This window comes from Melospiza georgiana, chromosome 5 (assembly GCF_028018845.1).
Source record: "Melospiza georgiana isolate bMelGeo1 chromosome 5, bMelGeo1.pri, whole genome shotgun sequence".
NCBI lineage: Eukaryota > Metazoa > Chordata > Aves > Passeriformes > Passerellidae > Melospiza > Melospiza georgiana.
Genome location: NC_080434.1, coordinates 53,589,354 through 53,610,871, shown reverse-complemented (window position 1 = coordinate 53,610,871; position 21,518 = coordinate 53,589,354). Strand labels below are relative to the sequence as shown.

At 39.3% G+C, this 21,518-nt stretch overlaps 1 protein-coding gene across 1 annotated transcript; it reads left to right on the top strand.

Annotated features, from left to right (window-relative positions):
- The first annotated feature begins 564 nt into the window (after positions 1-564).
- MSANTD1 (Myb/SANT DNA binding domain containing 1) lies at positions 565-20,659 on the top strand. The gene is made up of 4 exons (XM_058024600.1): positions 565-617; positions 736-1,000; positions 10,745-11,029; positions 19,650-20,659. The coding sequence occupies exons 2-4, from the start codon at positions 747-749 to the stop codon at positions 19,888-19,890; spliced, it is 780 nt and encodes a 259-aa protein (XP_057880583.1). The 5' UTR covers positions 565-617; positions 736-746; the 3' UTR covers positions 19,891-20,659.
- The last annotated feature ends 859 nt before the right edge of the window (positions 20,660-21,518 follow it).

Genomic DNA, 21,518 nt, shown 5'->3' with positions numbered 1-21,518 from the left:
TATATTGAAATTTTGTATATATTTCTCTCTATATAAACACTTAAATACTATTTTTTGCATGTTCTAAAGCCCAGATGCAGGCTCCTTTTTAATGAGCCTGCCTGCTTAAACATTTATTAGCTTAGAGATGTATAGTTTTCATAAAGCTGGCTGATTCTTTTTGCAGAATATCTTTGCAAAAAAAAAAAAAGCTTTTTTTTTTGTGTACATGGCCTCAGTCCTTGCAACCTCCTAGAGAGTCTGTCAAGGCACAACTTAAAAGCTCGTTCAGGCGACCATGACCCCCTGCTAGCAGATTGTCTGCCTAAAAGGTAAGGGAAAGCTAAAAAAGAAGTAGAAACTTAAAAGTAGCTTCTCAAAGGCTGCATAGATCTTTTTTTTTTTTTGTTAAACCTAAAGTGTTTAAAAGCTTTAATATTGATGGCCTGTCAACTTTGTCCTGATTCTTTGGCTTTCAGTTAAAAGGTTTTTGTTGTTGTAGCTTATGCAGTTGCTCTGTTGCTATGGAAACGTGACATCAAAATGACGTTTCTCTGTTTAAAAGCTTTTAACTAAATTCCTGCCTGTCAGATGTAGGCCCCATTTTGTGCACTCAAGCTTCAAGCTGTTGCAAAAAGGTTTCATATGTTCTGTTGTCATTCAAATTCTTTATCCACATATGCATGTCTTGCACTACAAAAAACCTAAACTAAAAACTCAATCTATATTAAGTGTCCTCTTTTAAAACCCTTTTAGGTCAGTCAGCAATGGCTGCAGCAGAAATTCCCAGTTACATTGTCTCCTCTCAGACTGAGAAACACAGGAGGGCCAGGAACTGGACTGATGCAGAAATGAGAGGTTTAATGCTGGTTTGGGAAGAATTTTTTGATGAGCTGAAACAAACTAAAAGGAATGCCAAAGTTTATGAGAAAATGGCTAACAAACTCTTTGAAATGACTGGAGAAATTCGCCACGGAGAGGAAATAAAGATAAAAATTACAAATATGACATTCCAGTACAGGTAAGCTTCAGTTAATTCTTTTTATTTTAAGAGATTTTAGCAGGGACGGCGCAGTGATTTTTGCCTTTCAGAAAGAAGTCTCCTGGAGGAAATCTGTCGATAAAAGATTAAAGATTGTTCATATCGCTTTTAAAATTCTCTCTTGCCAATGCTGTTACGTCATTGTTAATTTGTCCCCCCCATTTCATGTCAAACTCTGGGACAACTTTGTTGCTTTAAAATTAGCTGGCACTGTTATGATGCAGAGGGATGGAAATGTATTTAATGGGGAAAAGAGATTTTGTTTTTTTTTTTGGTCTTTGCTGAGGGGACTGATTGTGTTAGCTTGGCAGCCAATTCCTTGCAGTGAAACTCCTGCAGTTTCAAGTGGCCACTGAGGATCGGAATTGCAAGGCAAAGTTAAAAAAAAAAAGAAGAAAACTAGAACAGAATAATGTTTGGGGGGGCTGATGCTCCTCGATTTTGGTCTCGTGAGTTGAAGGGTTACACTTCACGGGGCCAAGAATAATTGAATGTCTTATTACTGAGTGACACACATTGCTATAATTATAAGCAGCAGCAGTGAAAGAACTATTATATCTGCAGAGAGAATCAATGTGCACCGTCAATACTGCTCCAAAGGAGTCGGGGGGAGGGCGGAGGTGTCTATGAGGGGATGATAAAGAACAGGCAAGCAGTCAGGAGGGGAAGTTGGCTTCAGAAAACGTGAGGCATTTGTGGATTTGTTGTTTGCAGGGAGAAAAATAATTAGAACTTAACAGAAATATTTCCATTTTTTTTTCTCTTCTTCTTTTTTTTTTTAAATTCTTATCTCTGCGAAGCACAAACTGCCTCATACTGGAAATCCTGAGTGGTGATTTGAGCTAGGTGCTTGTAATGCAAGAAAATCAAATATGTGACTCTTTTATTTAATCTCTCCTCAAAGCTCATATTAATAATAAAAAAGGTTATTACAGCAGGCAACCATGTTAAAACTGCTCGCTTTTCTGTAAGGCACCCTCACTGTATTTAATGCAGAGACTGCTCATCAAATAGAAAACTAGGGAAAATCCTGTAAACCCCTTAACTTTGAATGTCCTTCCACGTTTCTGTGATCCACAAGCATAATGTTTAACATCATTTGCCATAATATTAAACCTGATGTTTTGTGGCAAATCCTAACGTCTCCAAAATGTTTTACCAAGCCTGCTGTAATCCATCCAGTTTCCTTCACCCAGACTGTAGATGAGAAAGCTGGAAGTCAGATAAATTTTTGTCCAGCATCACGCAGCAATTCCCACTCAGATGCAGATTTGGGAGTTGCAGGCTAGCAGGCTTTTGCTTAGTCTGCTGAATCTGCAGTCCTCCCTGCTGGGAATTGCATCTCGGCACTGAGATTTCACAGGTGTCTGTGGCAGCAACACTGCACGATAGTTAAGTGCCGTAATTGCCAAGTGGAATAGGTTATTTCTGTCAGCCTTTGTTCTAAATTTACAGTGTTGTCATCCATCAGAGAGTCTCATTTTTTTCCTAATTAATGTTTTTACTTTAAAGTTGCACTGGGGGAAGGGAAGAAATAAAATCACTCGCATGCATGCACAGTGTGTGTGAGAGAAACCACACTTTTAAGACATATCCTTCTATTTCTGTGAACTTCTAAGATTGCTTCTGTTGCATGTTGTCAATCTGCTTTTCTATTTTGCAGTGCATGGCAGCTCCCTGCTTATTGATTGAGATGCTAATTTAGGAGAGTTAAAAACTGCCTTGTGCTGTCACAGAGCTGTTTCATTTTGTGCTCTGGAATATAAAATGCATCTTATTTTTTGTTCACGTGCCTTTGCTGTCAGGGTGAGGTAGTATGGAGAACAGGGGCAAGCAGAAGATGTTATTCACAATTTCTAGTTTTCTGGGTACTTTTTGGTGGTGTGTAAGGATGGGGAAGGTTGTGGTGAAACTGTAAATGATGTGAGTGGCCACCGACTGCTGGCTTTGCTATGAGGCAGCCGAGTTTGACTTTGTGTTTGGGTGCCTGCAGGACGCTTGAGGAAGGTGCTTTACATCACTGCATTTCTGAGCATCATTGCTGCCCTGTGGCACAAACTGGAGAGGAAGATCCTGAGAGTGGGATGATGCTCTATTTTGAGATAATGCATTGTTAAGATTACACTGGGTTAGTGAGTGTGACATGGGAGAACGTAGCACCAGTAGCAGGAGTGAGGAGGGGTGTTCTGCACCTAGGAGCTTATTTCTGCACCCACTGCAGGATCCTGTACTTCTTTAGGCAACTCTGAACAGTCCTGCAGGGGTGGAGTGGCCTCTACTCCTCCTTTAACAGAAATAAACTGCATTAAAATATTTAATCAGATCATATTATTTACCTAAGTGCCACAATTTCATAAAGGAACATAAAACCCCATTCTACAAATTACTACACACATATATATATATATATGAATGAATACATATATGTGTATTTTTTCCATAAAAGGAAAAAGCAGTACTTGAATATTTCTACTAGTCTTTTTAACCAAGTTCAGTTTTGAAAGTGCTGTCACTGGTGTGGCTTATCCTGGGGCATCTGTTGAAATAGATATTGATGATCTGAATCATATAGGGTTCTGAAACAGAAAGCAGTGAACACGTTTATAATGGTGCTCCCCAGTTTGAGGATCCCATGGCATTCTAAGAGGCAGTTCAGTAAATGTTTTCTTTATTCTGCTTAGTGCAAGGCATTCATTGAGTAGAAGGTGTCCAAGTCAGGCAAACATATGCCTAAGTAGGGCAGGAGTGTTTCTTGGCCAGTAATTATTGCAGTTTCTGCAGCAAGTGCAGCCTGCATGGGTGTGCACAGTGCAGGGGGCTCAGAAGGGGCTCCCACCCCAGGGATTCACCCTGGTTCTGGGTGTGTTTGGATCCTATGTGGGATTTGTGCTGCCAGGTAAAGTTACCTCAGGTGTAGCTCAGTGTGCATCTCTCACATAAGCAATTTTAGGGTGTTCATATCCCATTCCTCCACATCTGAGGTGAAAACATTATTCAGGGGTTAAAATGACAAACAGAAATTTATTTTATCCCATTATTACCTCCTTTAATTCTGCCCTATATTTTAGCAAGGTGACAAGAGAATGAGAAGATGTTTAGAGAGCAGTTTGTCTGAGCTGTGGAAAGCTTTCTTTATTAAGAGAAGTGTAAAAATAAAAGTTTGTGAATGCCGAAGGAATTTCAGAGGTGCATACAAATATGCACTATTTTTCAGAATGTAAAGCAGATTTTTTTTGCCATAATACAAGAAGTTATTTATAAGAAGTGCAAGGCAAGAAATGCAGAACTAGCTGAAGTCATGTAAATCTGTACTGCACTGCATAATTAGCATGTGGAATTATTGCCACTGGAAATCATTGACACCAAGAGATCAGCAGGTTGTTTTATTATTACTAATTTTTTACTAAAGATTAGATTTATTAAATAAAAAACCCAGATGTTGTTTATCTTCCAATTAGGTAGAGTTGTGAAAGGCAGCAGATTTCAGGATATTACTGGCTGTTGATGGAAAAATAATCATGTGTTTTTATGGGTGAATGTGCCCTCAAAAGCTGTCTGTCAAAATCATTCTTGAAGTATTCAGCACTGACCTTTGTCAGAAGAGTGAGACAATGGACTGAGCTGGCAGTGATTCCTGTATTCCTCTGCATTACTGTAGTCCAAGTGCATTTGGAGGAAACTAATCAGGGAAAAATATACCGTGACCTGAAGTAATTCCTACTGGAGTCTCAGTGTATTAAGGGACCATTTCATCCACCGTGGAAATTGACTGGGTGGAAAATTCTCCTCAACGCCATAGGTGGAAGGAAAATTCTTTCTGCAGGTGTATTTGAGTAAAGTTATGCTTTTAGGGATTGCTGTAAAATCTGAAATATCTGCTGTGGATAGACAGCCACCAGGTTTTTAATGTTCTGCTTCAAAGATACCTGTGTGGTGAGCTGCATGAAGCTCCCCATTTATCCATCCTGGAAGGAAGGGCTGAGTCAAGCTTCCTGGAATTCAAAGTTAATCTTTCACATGTGCTGGTCATCAGAAGATTTCCTGAGATTAGTGTGCCAGCTCTTGAGGTTTAGCATCTCTTAGAGTCTGTGCCCAGTTCTTTGTGTTGTGCAGCTTACTTGGGGCTATCAGCTCATGTGAACCTGCAATTATTCCTTCTCAAAGAAAGCACTGTCCTGTCACTGCTAATGTGCTGATCTCACTGTGCCACAGTGCTCTGTGACTGCTGTTCTCATGTTGCCACTGACACAATACTTATAAAAAGGAAGCACAGCTTGCACAGTGGTCCACAGTTTTGACTGATTCCTTCTGATGTTTAAAAATAAGAACTGTGTGAATGCAAATTTATTATTTTCAAAAACATCACCCTCCCCAAAGCCTAGAAAACAGGATGCAGCTGTTGCTCTTTGATTTGAATCGCAGTCAATTAATGTTAATGATTGGTAAATTTGAATCAGTCTCATGATTTGAATGAAAGAGTAGTCTAATTTTTTATTTTCATGTGTACATGATAGCAATTAAACATTTTTGCTTGTGTAATCCATTGCTATACTCTATGACATTATGCAACTGGAAATTTTGACCTCTGTTACAGCAAATGATAAAATATGAGTGCAGCCAAATTACTGCAAAAAGTTGAACACTTTACTATCTTTGTCTTTAATTGCAATAATTTATAGCAGATGCACAACTTAGCATTGTACTTTCATCATCCTTTTCCTCACCATTTATTGGTTCACAAACAGTTGCTATTTATTATTTATTTTGAAAGCTTTTCCTAGAAACCCCAAGAGATGGATCTTGTATCCATTCCTTAAGGCAAGTAGTAATATCAAATGCTGCAATAATGACAAAAAAGCAATCCTGCTTTGAGCAAAGTCTAAAAAAATGAAGCAAGTTATAGATTGCTTGCTTTTTGCAGACTAAATAATGATGATTTTCAAAAAAACCAAAACCTCTTTAGAACATAATATTGTGACAGTTTTTTTAAGAAGGTGGATTAATAGGTGCAGAGAATAAAGTCTGAAAAAAGGTCAATGGCAGCACAAATGACTCGACAGTTGTCTCAGTGTATTCAGTGGAGCATTTTGGCTGTGGGATCTCAAAAGTCGATTAATTTATTCACTTCTTTGGAATAAGACAGGCAATCACCTTTCAAATTAACTCAGTTGGCATGCTTTGGGTATTTGTCCACTGGAAATCTGACTTCGATCCCTGAGTTTTTGGATAGAGTTCTCAGTTGCCTCTGCTCCCAGCTGGATTTTAATAGAGCCTCATGAAACAGCAACAGGTCCAGATAAACTCAGTGTGAATTTATTTTGCAAGCTCTGCTGACTTTCTCACTTACCTCTGTTTCTTACCTCATTTTTCCTGCATGGCTGCTCCCTCAGGCAGTGATGTGCCCAATTGCAAAGTGTTAATGTTTGGCTCATCTTGCTCTCTCGTTTCTGGACTATTGCGTTCCAGCCTTCCTATTGTCCTGTTTCTTTTAACATCCCCATATTTCATTAAAACAAACAAAACCCCAATTCTATCTCTAGGAAGCAGCTAAGGTTGCTGTGATGAGTTATGCTAATGACCGAGGGCAGTAAATTAATCTCTGCTTTAGACTCCAGTTTTTTTGGGGTTACATTTACCTCAATGCTGGCAAAAGCTCTCAGCTGTCTAACTAGGTTTTCTGGACTTCTGGCAGTTGTAGAAAAAAATATTTAAAAGTCAGTAAATCCTGGAACTCAATATTAGTATTATGAAGGTAGCTATTTATTTTTACCAGAAAGCTAAACCATCAACACTATTGGAGTCAATGTTCTCCCTATTTACCTCCACCTGCAGCATTTCTATTTCTCTTCCAAAGGACTGACAGACACTCCCTTTTCCCTTATCTTCTCATCTCTTTCCCTGTTTCATCCTTTTTTTCTGTGTGTTTGAGCCAGACTCCATACAGGTAGATGATTGCTGCTGGTGCTGCTTTTAAGCTAACACAGTTCTCTTGTCTACCTCCTGGTAGTGATCCCTTTTATTTAGCTCAGAGCTATAGTAAGCAGTCAGAAGTAGAATTAGTATCCATTCAATGCATTTAGAGCCAGAGAAATACCTGCATTTATATAACTGCAACTTTACAGCTCTGTGAGTAGACAATAAACAGCCTTCCTTCCAAATTGTCATAGTTCTGTAAGAAAAGGGGGTCTGGGTACACAGCTGAGCTCGAACAGCAATAAAACCACCAACCTACTCAGGCAAAATATCTACTCCTGGAAACCTTCTATTGAATTATAGAATGGCTCAGCTCGTAAGGGATCTTTAAAGACCATCTCTTTCCAACCCCTCCCATGGGCAGGGACAGCTTCCCTAAACCAGATTGCTCAAAGCCCCATCCAAACTGGCCTTGAACACTGCCAGGATGCAGCATCTGCAGCTTCCTGGGCAACCTGTTTCAGTGGCTCACCCCTCTGATTAAAATTTCTTCCCTTATATCTAGTCTGAATCTACTATAAGTTCTTCCCAGAGCCTTCTCTTCCCCAGGCTGAGCAATCCTCTCTCTCTCAGCCTGTATCCGTGGCAGAGCAGCTCTGAGTATTTTTGTAGCCCTTCAGGTGGGGTCTCAGGAGAGCAGAGGGGCAGAATCCCCTCCCTCAGCCTGCTGGCCTTGCTGCTTTTGCTGCAGCCCAGGATAAATCTTGGCTTTGTGGGCTACCAGCACATTGCCAGCTCATGTCCAGCCTCTCAGTGACCTGCACCCCCAACTCCTTCCCTATGGGACTGCCCTCAATCTCTTCTTTCCCCAGGCTGTAGTTATACCTGGGTTGCCCCCAGAATCCCCACAGGGTGATTTAATGAAAGCAGATGCAGTAATGAGGCTGAGGGGAGTTGGTGTCTGTATTTCAGCCGTCACTGCCCACATGTCCCAGTCGGGTGTGCCTGCAGCAGTTATCAGAAATACCAGCACTAGGAAAGGACTGAGTCAGGAATCATCTCTGAAACTTTGTGAAGATTGAGGGAAGTCTCTAGGGACCAGAAAAAGGCTGATGAATCTTCAAAAAGGCAGGAGGAACAAGAATTAAGAGTTCTTCCCTTCAACTCCTTAGGAGATCAATGAACAAGAAATTTTGGAAGCAATTTCCAGTCATGGAAAGGAGAAGGTGATGACTGCTGGTGACTGGGAATTACCAGCACTGAATCACACCTGACTGACCTGCTTGCTTTCTTTTTTAAAGCACTAGATCTGTGGATGAGTGTAGAGCAAATAATTGTCTAGTTCACAGTACAAACCCTTTTGACTCAGTCTCTGAGAACATCCTTGCATCTGAGCTGGGATGTTACACTGCAAGGGAAGGACTACCAGCTGGCTGGAAAACTCTGGATCTCTGGGCACAGAGTAGCTGTTAATGGTTTGTATTCTGCCTAGAGACTCATTACCAGTGGAGGACTGCAGGTGTTTTGTACTGGGACGTGCCCTGTTTAAAATCAGCAATCCAAAGGTGAAGGTGGAGGTCACTGGTTTGCAGATGATGCCAAACTGGGGCTGCAGTCTGCACCTGTGAGGGCAGGACTGGCACTCCGAGGGACCTGGGCAGGTCGAGGAATGGGCTGACAGGGATCCCATCAAACTCAACAAGGACAAATGCCAAGTCCTCCTCTGGGATGGCCAAATGCTGGAACAGGAGGGGATGACCTGGCGGGGCAGCAGCTCTGCTGGTGGGGACCTTGGTGACATTGGGCTCAGTACAAGCCTGTTCCCAGAGTATCAGCTCTAAGCTTGTCCTGCTCTTTTTGACACAATGTTTTGCAGTCCTAAGGGCTCAAACCATGTCCCACAAAGTCTTAATGCAGCTGCTGGACTTGGCAGTGGCCTGGCTGAGATGTGGTCACCCCTGGCTTTTGCCACCTCTCCCCTGGGATGACTGACCACTGTGAATGCACTCCATAATTGCAATTCAGTTTTAAACCTCATAGCTTGAACACATTGAGAGTTTCAACACAGGCAAACAAATATGGCATGTAGGCTTGGCTACTAGCTTGTAGTGGCATAATTGATCTGTTTTTTATGCAAACAGCCTCCACAATTGAACTAAAAATAATCAATATTAATTGATGGTTGTTGTCAGGCCTGTGTTTAGCTGTTTTCTCTCTGTGCTGGATGGGCGTGCATGTATTTGTAGGCTGTGCTCGATATTCTCTGACTATGAAATTGCAGCAGTAGGTTGTGAAATATGTATGAAATTAAAATTTTGAATGCATAGAGGGCATAAAAGTATGGATGGCTGTGAGGCTCTGCTTTGCAGGACTATGATGTGCATTTCTAAATAGCTGGAAAAGCTCATCAGACATTGCAAGGACAAGGAGAAAAGAATCCTTAAATGGCTTTAAAATCTAAGCAAATCTTACTGCCTTCTTTTCTCACTAGTGGATTTCCCCTTACTCTAGGCTGACAGTTTTTAAAAGGAAGAACTTCAAGTTCTCACTTTTAAGTTTGGCACCATTGTTTTCATGTTTACATGTTATTTAATTCTACCCCTTGCAAGACTGGTGTGGGCAGGATGGATTCTGAGGAAAAACCTGAAAGGCTTTAAGAAAAAAAGGGTGAGCCAGGTGTCCAGGAATAGTGGTTTTTGGTTTTTTGTTGTTGTTGTTTTTTTTTTTTTTTACCTGCAAATGCAAACCTCTAGCTGTGAGAATCAGATTTGGTTCAGCTTTTTGTTAATTTGAATGAAATCTGGTTTATGAAAATGGGGCATTTGTCATTGGTCTTGCCTTTCCTGTTGTGTTCCCTTCCTGCATTTTGATTTAGAGTAACAAGATCCGAACTGGGAGAGGCAAATGAAAAGAAAGTTTGGGACTCTAGTTGGGCTGTGGAATTTCTTTGAGAACTATACTACATCTATATACCTCAGTTTCATATTTCTCAGTAAAAGAAAATAAAATAACACTGGGTAACTACTGGGATAGCAGTGAACTTGTCTGAGGACTGAATAATAAATCTCATAAGATACACGTGAAAGGGATATGGTTGATAGTCCACTGCAATGTAATGTTTTTGTGCATGCTGTTTCTAATGCATTATTAACTGTTCTAGGGGTGTTTTTCTGTTTGTGGGGGTTTTTTTTTGGTTTTTTTTTTTTGGTAAATTAATGAAACTCTGTACTTTTCCCTACCCTGATCTTTATTCTGTAACAAATGAACAGATGTCTGTATCTCATGGTTGTTACAAGGATATTTACCAAGGCCTTTCAGGGCTTTTAAGCCATATTAGAAAAAGGATATGCATTATATTTATAGCCACTTGTATTCATTATAGAAAATAAATATTCATTCTTCAAAGCATGAAAGCACAGGGCTGCCCTCAGTTCTGTAAAGGCTGTGGTGTGTTGCTTAGTCCAGTTGTCAGGGACTGCTGTCAAATTGGTTAGTTGGGTATACTTTAAGGGGAAGAAAATTATCCTACCACCAACACAATCCTGTTTCCATTAGAAGTTGTAATGTTCTTTATCTGTATTGAATTTCATTTGGGGGTTACATGCAACTTTTTATAACAGGTCAAACCTAGGAAAAGAACCTGAAAGGCTTCACTGGAAGTTAAAGAAGAAAAGTGTCTAATTTTATTCTCATTAAAAGCATTCAGTTTGACTCCTAAATGTGACCAGAACAAATGTTTTGAGATAGATCTGTATGAAAAGTACTTTTTGTAGGAAAACAAGCTTTAATGTTGTGTGCCTTTTCTTACAGGAAATTAAAATGCATGACTGACAGTGAAACTGTGGCACCTGACTGGCCTTACTACAAAACCATTGATAGGATCTTATCCAAAGTGACAGACCACAGCGATGTGAAAATGCATGAAAATCAGCAGCCAGGTCCTTCTACATCTCAGACAGAGGCCTCGCAGTCTCCATCAGCCAAGTCTACACCCCTCTACTTGCCATATAACCAGTTTACATATGAAGGAAGGGAAGAATGCTTTGAAGATGAACATTCAGAGAGCTCATCAAGCTTGCTTTCTTACAAGCTGAGGTAGCATCTATTTTCCCCTCTTTTTTAGGATTTTGCAGAATGAACCGAATTTGCTGTGTAAAGGGAACACCCTCACACATTTTTCTCTAACAGCTCTTGTATTTTTCCTGTAAATCACAAATGAGATCTGTTCCCCAGTCTCAGTCACTTTGCTGAATTAGGGCATTTTCTTTATTCCTTTATGAAAGACTGGGAGGGAGTAGGAGAACTGGGCAAAAAGTTGTATATTATTGCCAAAACTCAGCATGCATGTCACGGCTCACATCAGGGAGAGTGTTCATAAAAGGAGTACAGGCATGTTCAAGAGAGTCCTGCGGTGCAATCAGAGATATAACATACTGCTTAGATGATTTTTGGCTTGCTCTAGTTCTGCTTTTGATATGACTATGAAATTTCCCTGGCTTCAGTTATTATTAAAATGGTGAAAAGATGCAAAATAAATACTTCTGTGGACGCTGAAAAGCTGCTCATGCAGTTTGAAAGCACATTGCATCATTTTAAATACAATTGAGAATGTAATTTTTTTCAACATAGATGCTAGTTTGAATGCAAACATGTGATTCTTTTTTTTCTTTTTTTTTTTTTTTTTTTGATATGATTGGAGTTTCCTGGAAGGCAACATTTTAACAAAAGGCAGGGCTGTACTCTTGATATACATTTCAGACTTTACTGGTCTCATTTTCCACCCAGAGTAGTGTGAAATAAGAGCTGATTACAGTTTTCTGGCAGGAAAAAAGTTGATCCTAGAGATCCTTATCATGAGTGTGTGAGGCTTTAAGTGTAACAGTAAAATTACCTGTCAGTCATGCAACTGTAAAGATGTTGAGCTGGAAGAAGAACCAACTGAGCAAGTTGGAATTATTGTTTCCAGACCCACTCTTGGATGAATAAACTAAGTTAAATTCATTCAATCATTCAAGCATATAGTTCTTGAATAACTGATTAATTTTAAAAACTTTTTTTTTTTTGGCAATGAATATTTACCAGGGTGTATAACTTTTGAACTATAGCAACCTTTTTGTTCACAGGCAATAATTTTTTTATCCTAGTCCATTTTAAGTAGTTGATATTCCTGATACACAAACTTGCTTGACTTTAGGATTTGCAAACTCCACAGTCACATTTCAGATGCAATAACTTTATTCCCAATTGGATTTACAATAACATTATTTAATATTTAATTAGAAGGTCACATTTCCACAAACATTGTGGAGTTTATTCACTCGACGACTTGATAACACCAGGCTTTTTAAAAATATTGGATGTTAAATTTTTCAGCTTAGGGACAACTCCAGGCCAACACAGATTTTGTACCATAAGAGAGGACAGAGGTTGCTACACCAGGCTTCACTACAGAACATAGACATTCCTGACAGAGATCAAGTTAATTGACCCCAAACCAAATTCTGTTGTGCCAACAGTTTGCAGGTAGACTCTGTCATGTAGATGCTTTCATTTACAGCTAAAATGGAAGTCACTAAAATCAGTCACTAAATTATAAGCTCTGGAAAATTTAGGCTATGATGCATTTTAGTCAGCTTCAGGCTCACTGGTTTGTTAATTTATTTGTAACTTTATCCAAGGAAATACCCTAACCTGTTCTAGTAAAAAATATTTTAACTTGGCTGAATTTAGAAACTGCATCTCTTTTAAATCTAGCCCCTAGTGGCACAGGCTGGCTTTCAGCTGGCTGCAAGTCTGGGGGGCAATGCCACTCAGCCCCTGCAATGCTGCTGCTGCCTGCTAGGAGTGGCTGTACTGGATGGCTCAGGAAGGAGGATCTGGAAGCTGCAGGGAAGGACAGGGCAGCTCTCAGGATGGCAGGACCTCCATAACTTTTAGAAATTCAGCCATGGTCTCACAGTCTCCACTGTGAAAGAATTTTGGGCAATAGAATATTGTGCATATCACTGAACAGCAAGAGTTACATGGTCACAAGTTAAAATAGTTCCCCTGTTTTAAAAGAAAAGGAGAAGTTGAGCAGTAGGTGCCACATGAGAGATCAGTGTAATATTCCAGGTGAGCATCGTGATTGGATTAAACATTAGAAACCACTTGTGATAATGGGGCTCATGTCTGGTAGGAGAAAAAGTGTTATTCCAATAGAACTAGGGGGTTTGAAAAGCTTGTCCAGCTTTGACCTGTTTAATTTAGGCAGATGAATGAGAGCAGAGTAGGGAACCCTTTCTTGGCCAGAAGAAAATACATTCCTTGCTAGTGATACCACATGGGTTAAAACCACTTAGAGCTGCCATGTTAGACAAGGAAGTTAATTATTTTACTAATGGAAAATTATGAACTCAGGAAGCAATTTATAGCTTAAGCAATTAGTGTCTCATCCTGTATTTGAAAAACACTTTGAAACAGCCAATGAGAGAGAAAAGAATAGCATTAAAAATTTGGGTCTATCTTGGCTATTTTATCAATGCCTTTGCCTCTGAACAGCAGGCAATTGATCCAACAGATTCTAAAAAAGAACAAAAGACAATTCTGGGAATTGAAATCAAAAGAATGTTTCAGGTCCTGAATTTCCCTGTTTTGAGAAACACACACTCATGTCTATATGAAAATACAGATGTGTTTTGCAGCTGTATATTTTACAACTGACATTACAGGGTTTTTTCTTCAGTAATAAAAATCCTAATGTTATGGCAACAATTGATAGGGAAAAAAACTTTCAAACAGTAGTTCTCTCTAAATAACTTAAACTTCTGAAAACTTTTCTGTTATTCCTTTAAACTCTCCAACACAGCTTTAGAGTGTCAGCTTGTGTTTTTCACAGTATCTTTGAACATAGCAGGAGTCTACTTGGCTATATAAATTATAGCTTAAAAGAAAATTCAATTGAATGTTTAGCTTTCATGATAGCAAAAAATGTCAACTTTTGTACTTCAATCAGTACATATATATTGTCAAGATAAAAATAGTTGAAACTCGTTTTCTTTGCATTCTGTTTGAAAAACTTTGATTTCAAGACCTTACAAAACCCAAATTTTGCTGGTTAGTGATAATACAATTAATGTGAGATGAAATTAACTTGAATTTTTGTTTCAAGTGTGTAGATGAGGGAAACATTTGGAATCCCTTTAAAGGGGTGCCTGTAATTGCTTAGTATTGTTCTAACACTTCTCTGACACTGTTATACAGTACCAAACATCTGACAATAATAGAATTATTCTATTGTGGTCATAAAATATAATGCAACGTGGTGGAGTCATACTGCAGCTTAAGCTTTTAAAATCCAAATTCCTGACACCACAATAAATGACTTTTTATCTAATTGAAAACAGTGTTTTTTCACCCTGTGGATTAATTTATGGTCTTTGTTTTCATAGTAAAATAATGACAGAACATATTTATACAGGTGTGAAAGTACTTCAGACTTCATGTGTTCTGCCATTTCTATTGTACTGAAAACGGGGGTGAAAGAGTTACTTTCATAGATTAAAGGACCATAATAAAAGCACTGTGGTATTTAGTCTGACTTCTTGTTAGATACCACTTGAATGTGATCATTTTTTATGCGGAGCCCAGAAATGTTATGGAGAGGGTTCTTCCCTCAGCAGGGCCCTTCTGCACTCAGGAGCTCTGCTGTCCTCCACTTCTTTGTTTCTATGATTTGTTTCACTCTGGGAAATACTAAATGTCTGGTCTAGACCTGATAAATTCAGAAGATGGAGAATTCACTCTTCCCTTCTTTCTAGTGATAAGCAAACCCTTGTTTAAACCAGTCCCTTGTTTCTAATGTGAATTTAGTGAATGAAACTTTCAGATATTATTTCTGCTTACCTTTCTTTTCAGTATATTGGAGAACCTTTCAGTATTTTTTTCTTTCTGGCAAGGTGGTTGTATGTGCCATGATTGTACTGTCTGGTATTTTTTAATTTTTAAATGTAGATGAATTAATTTGATCCAGAAAGTTTACACAGGAGGAAAAAGTAAGAATTGGTAACATTAACTAGCCAAGACATGGATTAAAAGAAGTGCATTAAAACTTGGTGATGATGCTAATTTGGGAAACAACATATTTGGCAAAGACTTTACTATTTCTAAAATTATGCTATGGCTATTTAAATCTGAATGGGCATCATCTACAAAGAAGTTTGAGCTTTAGGCTATGTGCATTATGCAGTGCATCAACTCATTATGCAGACTTGTTATCCTAGCAAGGTGCTTTGCCCAGGCTCCAAGCCATTTGTGGTTCTTTTCTGTGCTTTACTTCAAGGATGAGTCTCATTAATCCCTGAATTCATTTGAATGATTGAACGAGCCTAGTTTACCAGAAGATCCAGGTTGCCTCATCCTCAGTCCTTATGTTCTGAATATCTTTATATAATCTCTAATATTAATATTGATTATATCCAGACCATTGTTAATTGTTTTACTAAAGACATGGATTATGGAGGTCTGCTCAGATTTATATGAAGCTAAAAAACCCCAAACCAGTGAGAAACAGCTTTTAGGTGCTAAAAGCCATAAATTCCAAGAACTGATGGTACTGCAGACCTGTGTGCCATGAAGTAGTCAGAATGAGGAATTGTTGCTAGGGTTTTGTGAAGATAATACATTTTGATAAACAGAGAACTCTTTGTATTCAACTCCTGCTTCATTAATTATTCACACATGTCCCTGAAACAAGCTGTATTGGATAAGTGTAAGCAATCAATCAAGGAAATTTTAATTGAACAATGAATTAAATTGGTATTAGGTAGGCAGACAGCAAATGCATTTGAGACTTGCCTAATACATTGCCTGATTGTATCTGGAGGTTTTGCTTTGTTCCCCCTCCTGTCCATTACACACAATCATTTCTGCTCAGTCTCCTAGGTGAGACGGAACAATTTCTTTCCCTTGGTTTGCTTCCTTGGAACCCTGCCTGCCTGTTTTAGAGCACAGCAGCGAAATAGGTTCTGATGGAATATGGTCCCAGTGCCAGAGCCCTTCCACACTTGGTTCATGTGGTCAGAGGAATACCAATGCCAATCTCTTGTATACTCTGCCATAGGCACTGGAAGCCCAGCAGAAGAGTACCAGCAGATTGTATTTGAGGTCCTTACTTGCCTAGACCCTTCTTTCCTGAGATTGCCCTCAAAATCTACCTTCAGAGACTAGGCTTGGCAAAGAGGGAGGCGCTCCTTCAGCAGCTTGTGGGTGCTGTCAGGATCTGCTGCACCCATGTTGTCACAGAGGTGTTGGCTGCACAGGAGCAGACCATGGAGAACGGGCATCAGGAACTGATTGATGCCATCATCAGTAGATCCTTATTCTTGTGCCCATGCACTGGCAAAGGAGACATGTTCCTAGCTGGAACTCTTTGAGGATACTGGTGCTGCTTGGGTTACTTGGTGCTGAACCCATATTCCTGCTGCTCTCTTGAATTTGTTATAAAACATTACTGACAGAGAGGGATCTCTGACATGCTGCCCAGGACACCTAGAACTTCTCAAGAAAGATGGCTGAGAATCTGAGGAAACACTTCAGTATTCAAATAACTCATCACTGGATGGGCATCACTGGACATTTTACATTGTTTCATGTTGCAAGTGCTCTTTGCTTGTAAATTAGATTCTTTAGAGCCTTCTTTTGTAGGGCCCTTCTCAAGAGCTCCCTTTCAGCAGCAGTTCTGTAGAGAAGAGGATTTTATGTGCCCATTCCTTACTGTGAACTTGTGAGTGACCCTTTCAGTATCAGTCAGTGGAGAGAAAAGGAGATTGGGACCATCACCAAAGCTTGGGCTTTCTGAAAATTTCTGAAATAAGTACTTCTTTTCAATGAAGGCTAATTATAAAGTTGTGTTTGTTACTGTAAACAAATGTAGGGAGTACTTGGGAGACCTTGAAGAATCCTTGGGCCATTGCTTTTGGGAGCACTTCTCTGTGCTGAAACACAGTTCTGAGCCAGCACTCTTCAGTGAGTATTTTTTAGTTATTAGTAGATTGCAGATACTGCTGACACAGTAAAAATTTGCTGCTCCTTTCTCTCTGGAGCTGTGCAAGGCTGTCTTGGATGTATGGTTTCATGTCTTACAGTTCTTTGATGGATTTAACTGAAAACCAGATAAAATCCTTTACAGACTCTAGGAAAACACGTCAAAGATTCTTTTCTCTTAAAAATAAGGCTTATTTTAGATCTTTCAATCTAAATCATTCCATCTTGGTTTATAATGGTTTTGTTGTTGTTGTTGTTGTTGTCTCAGTGTAAATTGAAATCCAAATGGTGGCTACTGTTACCAAGAAAGACACACAATGTTCAGTGCATCTCAGTACCATTGACAAGCCTCAGATTTTCTCTCTCATTCCTTATTAAGGACCAGTCTCACCAGTGCTTATGTTGGCAACACACAAGCCCTCTTGTGGAGTGAGCTCGTACTGGTTTCAAGACAAGAGGTTTTACCACAGCTATATTCTAGCACTTTTCTACCACACTATTTTCTAGTATGGTGAAGAGAACAGAGATTCATCAAGCTTCCAACTTTTGAATCCTATGTGAAGAGAAGTTTAAATTCAAAAGATGACTTAGGCTAAAATAATATCATCATTTCAGAAAGTTTCTTGCTCTGCCTATCAGAAAGCAAGCATTCTTTGTGAATGTTACTGCAGTGATGGGAAACTTGGAATAACAGATTCAGTGCTGTCCTTAGACAACAGATCTGCTGTGGATCTTTTCCACTTGCTTGACCTCTGTGAGAACCACATTTGAAGTAATTCTGGCCCTTAGAGTTAAAGGAGATAAACAGAATTTAGTGTTATCCAAGACCCATTCTCAGAGGATTGTGAGACTGATGATTTCAGTGACCTGCAGCAAGCTTGACTCACAGTTTGAGCAGGCCCACAGTTTGAGCAGAGCAGCATGTATTTATTTTATTCACATTTATTTGATGCCCTAAATCAAATATGTTATATAGAACCCGCAAAGCTGAGATTATTGTATACCTTCCAAAGTAGATAGTATCTCACCCTTTTTGGGTCACTGCACTCTTAAATGTCAAGGGGCTTGTGTCTTTTTCTTATATTTGCATTAAGCCTTTCAGGTGCTAAGGATTGTTTATCTCTCCTGCTGACAGATCTGAATGTCACAGTGGCTGCTGCACAAAGCCTGTCAAGTAGGATAAGAACATGAATCAAATTATGATACAAATCTGTCACAGCTGAGTGACCTCACCCCCACTACCCTACTTCACATTAATAAAAACACATTTCTCAAGAGTTCAAGTTATCCTTATTCAGGGATGTCTTAAAATCTGCAGCATGTTGACATGGCATTCTAGTCACAACTGTACTATCTCATTATTGCTTTTCACCTAGAAAGGATACTGCATTTGGCAGAACATGACTGAGATTGCTGTTTGTGTCAAGGGACTTCAAGACACATCATCAGATATCTTTGATGTTGGGGACTCCGGTCTGGAGTTACAAAAAGTGTAAATGAAGACATGGTCTCTCACTTAAAGTTAGGAAAGGAGTTATCCAGCTCTAACTGGAGGTTTCTCAGATGTGTAGCGCACTTAGACATTTGCCTTTCTTCCTTTCTCACAGTTTAGCATGGTTCCTTCTTAGGCTGCAGGTTAAGAGACCCAGATCTGTGTGTGTGCTCTCACTTGTGTGCCACATGGGCTGGTTTTGACTGTGTGGCTCTGTCACCCCAAGTTAGAGCAGCCATATGACCTTTACACCTTGAGAGCACTGTCTTTATTGCCCTGTTTATCTCTCTTCCAAAACAGAAACCCAGCATGGTAAAGCATAGAGGAAATTCTTAAAATGTTCCCCAAATTCCACATGGCAGCTCTGCATATTTCATATGAGGATGTCCATTGCCCTTCGCTGGACACGCTCCAGCCCCTCAATGTTTTTCTTGTCATGAAGGGCCTAAAAATGAGCACAGGACTGGAGGTGTGGCCTTACCAGTGCTGAGTACGGGGTGATAGTCACTGCCCAGGACCTGCTGGCCACAGCACTGCTGATCCAGGCCGGGTGACATTGGCCTTCTTGGCCACCTGGGCACGCCTGGCTCATGGTCAGCCACTCTCAACCAGAACCCCCAGGTATTCTTCTCTTTTTTCATGTTTACAATGTTTTGTGGTGGAATATAAAAAAAAGAGGGTCAGCGCCACTGCTGTGTCTTGGCACAAGGGCAAATTCTGAGGCTCATATTCTGGAGTGGGACCAGCCTTACTGATGCAGTGCTGTAAAAAACAAGCTGTAAGATACCACCACATGTAACCATGCAGCACTTTCTCTGGCTTTAAAATTGGAAGTTTCAATGGCCACATAAGCCAAATGTCTCTCCCAGTACAGTGTATAAATTCAATGTGCAAGTCATGTCAAGATTAAAAAAAAAAAAAAGCCTGGTATTCTCCAGAGAAATTTCTTATTAAAAACAAAGAGATGTAAAACCTTTTTTTAATTCTTTTTTTTTTTTTTTTTTTTAACAATCTGCAACACTATTCAATAATGCATTAAATACTTATGTTTTGGCACAAATTCGAGAGGGAATTTACTGGAGAACACAGGGGTTTAAAAATATGACTAGGTTGTAGCTTGGCCAAGAATATGCTATCGAATTTTGGGTTCTTTCTTTTTATAAATATGACTCTAATTTATAACAAATATTCACATTTCAGAGCTGAAGAAAGACCAGTTAAGAAAAGAAAAATGCAAAACTGCAGTTTCCAAAAGAAGAAGCTAAAATTAATGGAAGCCATGTTGGAAGAACAAAAGAAGTTGAGTAGAGCTATGGAAGAAACCTGTAGAGAAGTGCGCAGGATCCTGGATCAGCAGAACATCATTCAAGTTCAAAGCTTACAGTTACAGGAGAGAATGATGAATCTACTGGAGAAAATGATCTCCAAGTCTAATGTGTAGTTTCCTTTGTGAATGCCTCTGAGATAACTATTGCTATTATAGATTACCATTTATTGCACACCATATGTGTGTCTGTTGCCCTAGTCCCAGGTTTTCCATGGAAATTAAAACCCTAGTGTAATCCTAGTTCAGCAAAGAAAACATAATGCAGGGTGAGAGCTATCCAGTATGATAAAATTAGTGCAATATATGCCTAAGCTGAATTATTTTTATACAGAAAGGTTAAGGGATAAATAGCTCGGGGAACTGAAGTACTATTTATGCCTAAGTCAGGTATTGTTTTGCAAACAGTGGTGTTGTATATTGCTTCACATCAAGGACTGCAGCTTAATCTGTTTTAGGAGAATGAAACAGTGCATTTCTAAACATGGTTATTGCACCTTGACTTTGCTGATGATTAAACCCTGTTTTGAAACGTATGCCTGATTGTATGTGACCTATGGTTCTTGTGAAGAGCTAGTTGGGACCATGACATACATAATTTTAAACTCCATGCCTGATATGAATAGTACTCTAAAGTATGAGGGTAAAAATAGTCTATTCAAATACAATTTTTGATATAAAAACAAGCACCCCAAACCACCTTCCTATATACTGAATACTAAAATGTATAGAAGATACTTGAAGTTGCTTTTGATATTAAACATTTGAATTTTTTTCATTATTAACTGGAATCTGTTGACTTAACGAACAACCAGCAATGAAAACTTTCATTTATTCTCTATCACAAAAGAAAAGTATTGTACTGTGTGTATATACATATATATAATGTCTATCAAATGAAATAAAGAAAAAGAAGAAACTTACTGCTTATTGCTGGGCAGATAGGGTGCTTTGGGACAGCAAAGAGACTGGGAATGATGAGCACAGTGAGAGGTTCACAGTCACTGCTGGCAGGGTGAAGATCCGCGGGGCTGGTGCCCAGATGGACAGGGATGCACCACACGAGGGAGCCGCAGGCACGGAGGATGGTACCCAGGGAGCCGAGATGCAGCACCAGCTCGGGATGGCTCCTCCATGAAACGTGACATTTAAATAATCTTTCACTTAAATTCGAAAATTGGCCGGCAGAATTTCCTATATGCCTTTTCTTTTATGTTCTTAAAAAAACCCCATATTTCTGCCTGTTTTACTGTGTTGGCAAAGGTTGGATTCCAATATAGAAACTAAAGAATTAGTACAAGGAACTCAGGCCATTTTCCATTTTCACTATTGAATAATGTCCCCTCTTAAAACTTTGTCTTTGAAAGTGTTTGCATTCTCCTATACAATTTAATATGTTGTTGCCTAAAGGTGAGCTAAAAAATTTTAAATCCCTGACACAACAAATTAATCTCTAATTATGCTTGCTGAACAGGATGAAGGTTATACTCACCAAGCAAATTAATAATATGTAGAAATATTTCTTAGAAAGACCTCCAGGTATGAAGATTAAAAGTTATTAAATATCTAAATGTGGCCCATTCCTGCTGATTTTAATTAACGATAACAGGATAAGGCAAATGTAGTAGAAGACTGAACTTGGAGAAAATGGTGGCTGCTGAAATATAAACAAAGTAACTATCCCTCACCCCACCTTTACTACAGCGATTGCATGATTGGAAAAGTGCCAAGTTTCTTTTCTGATT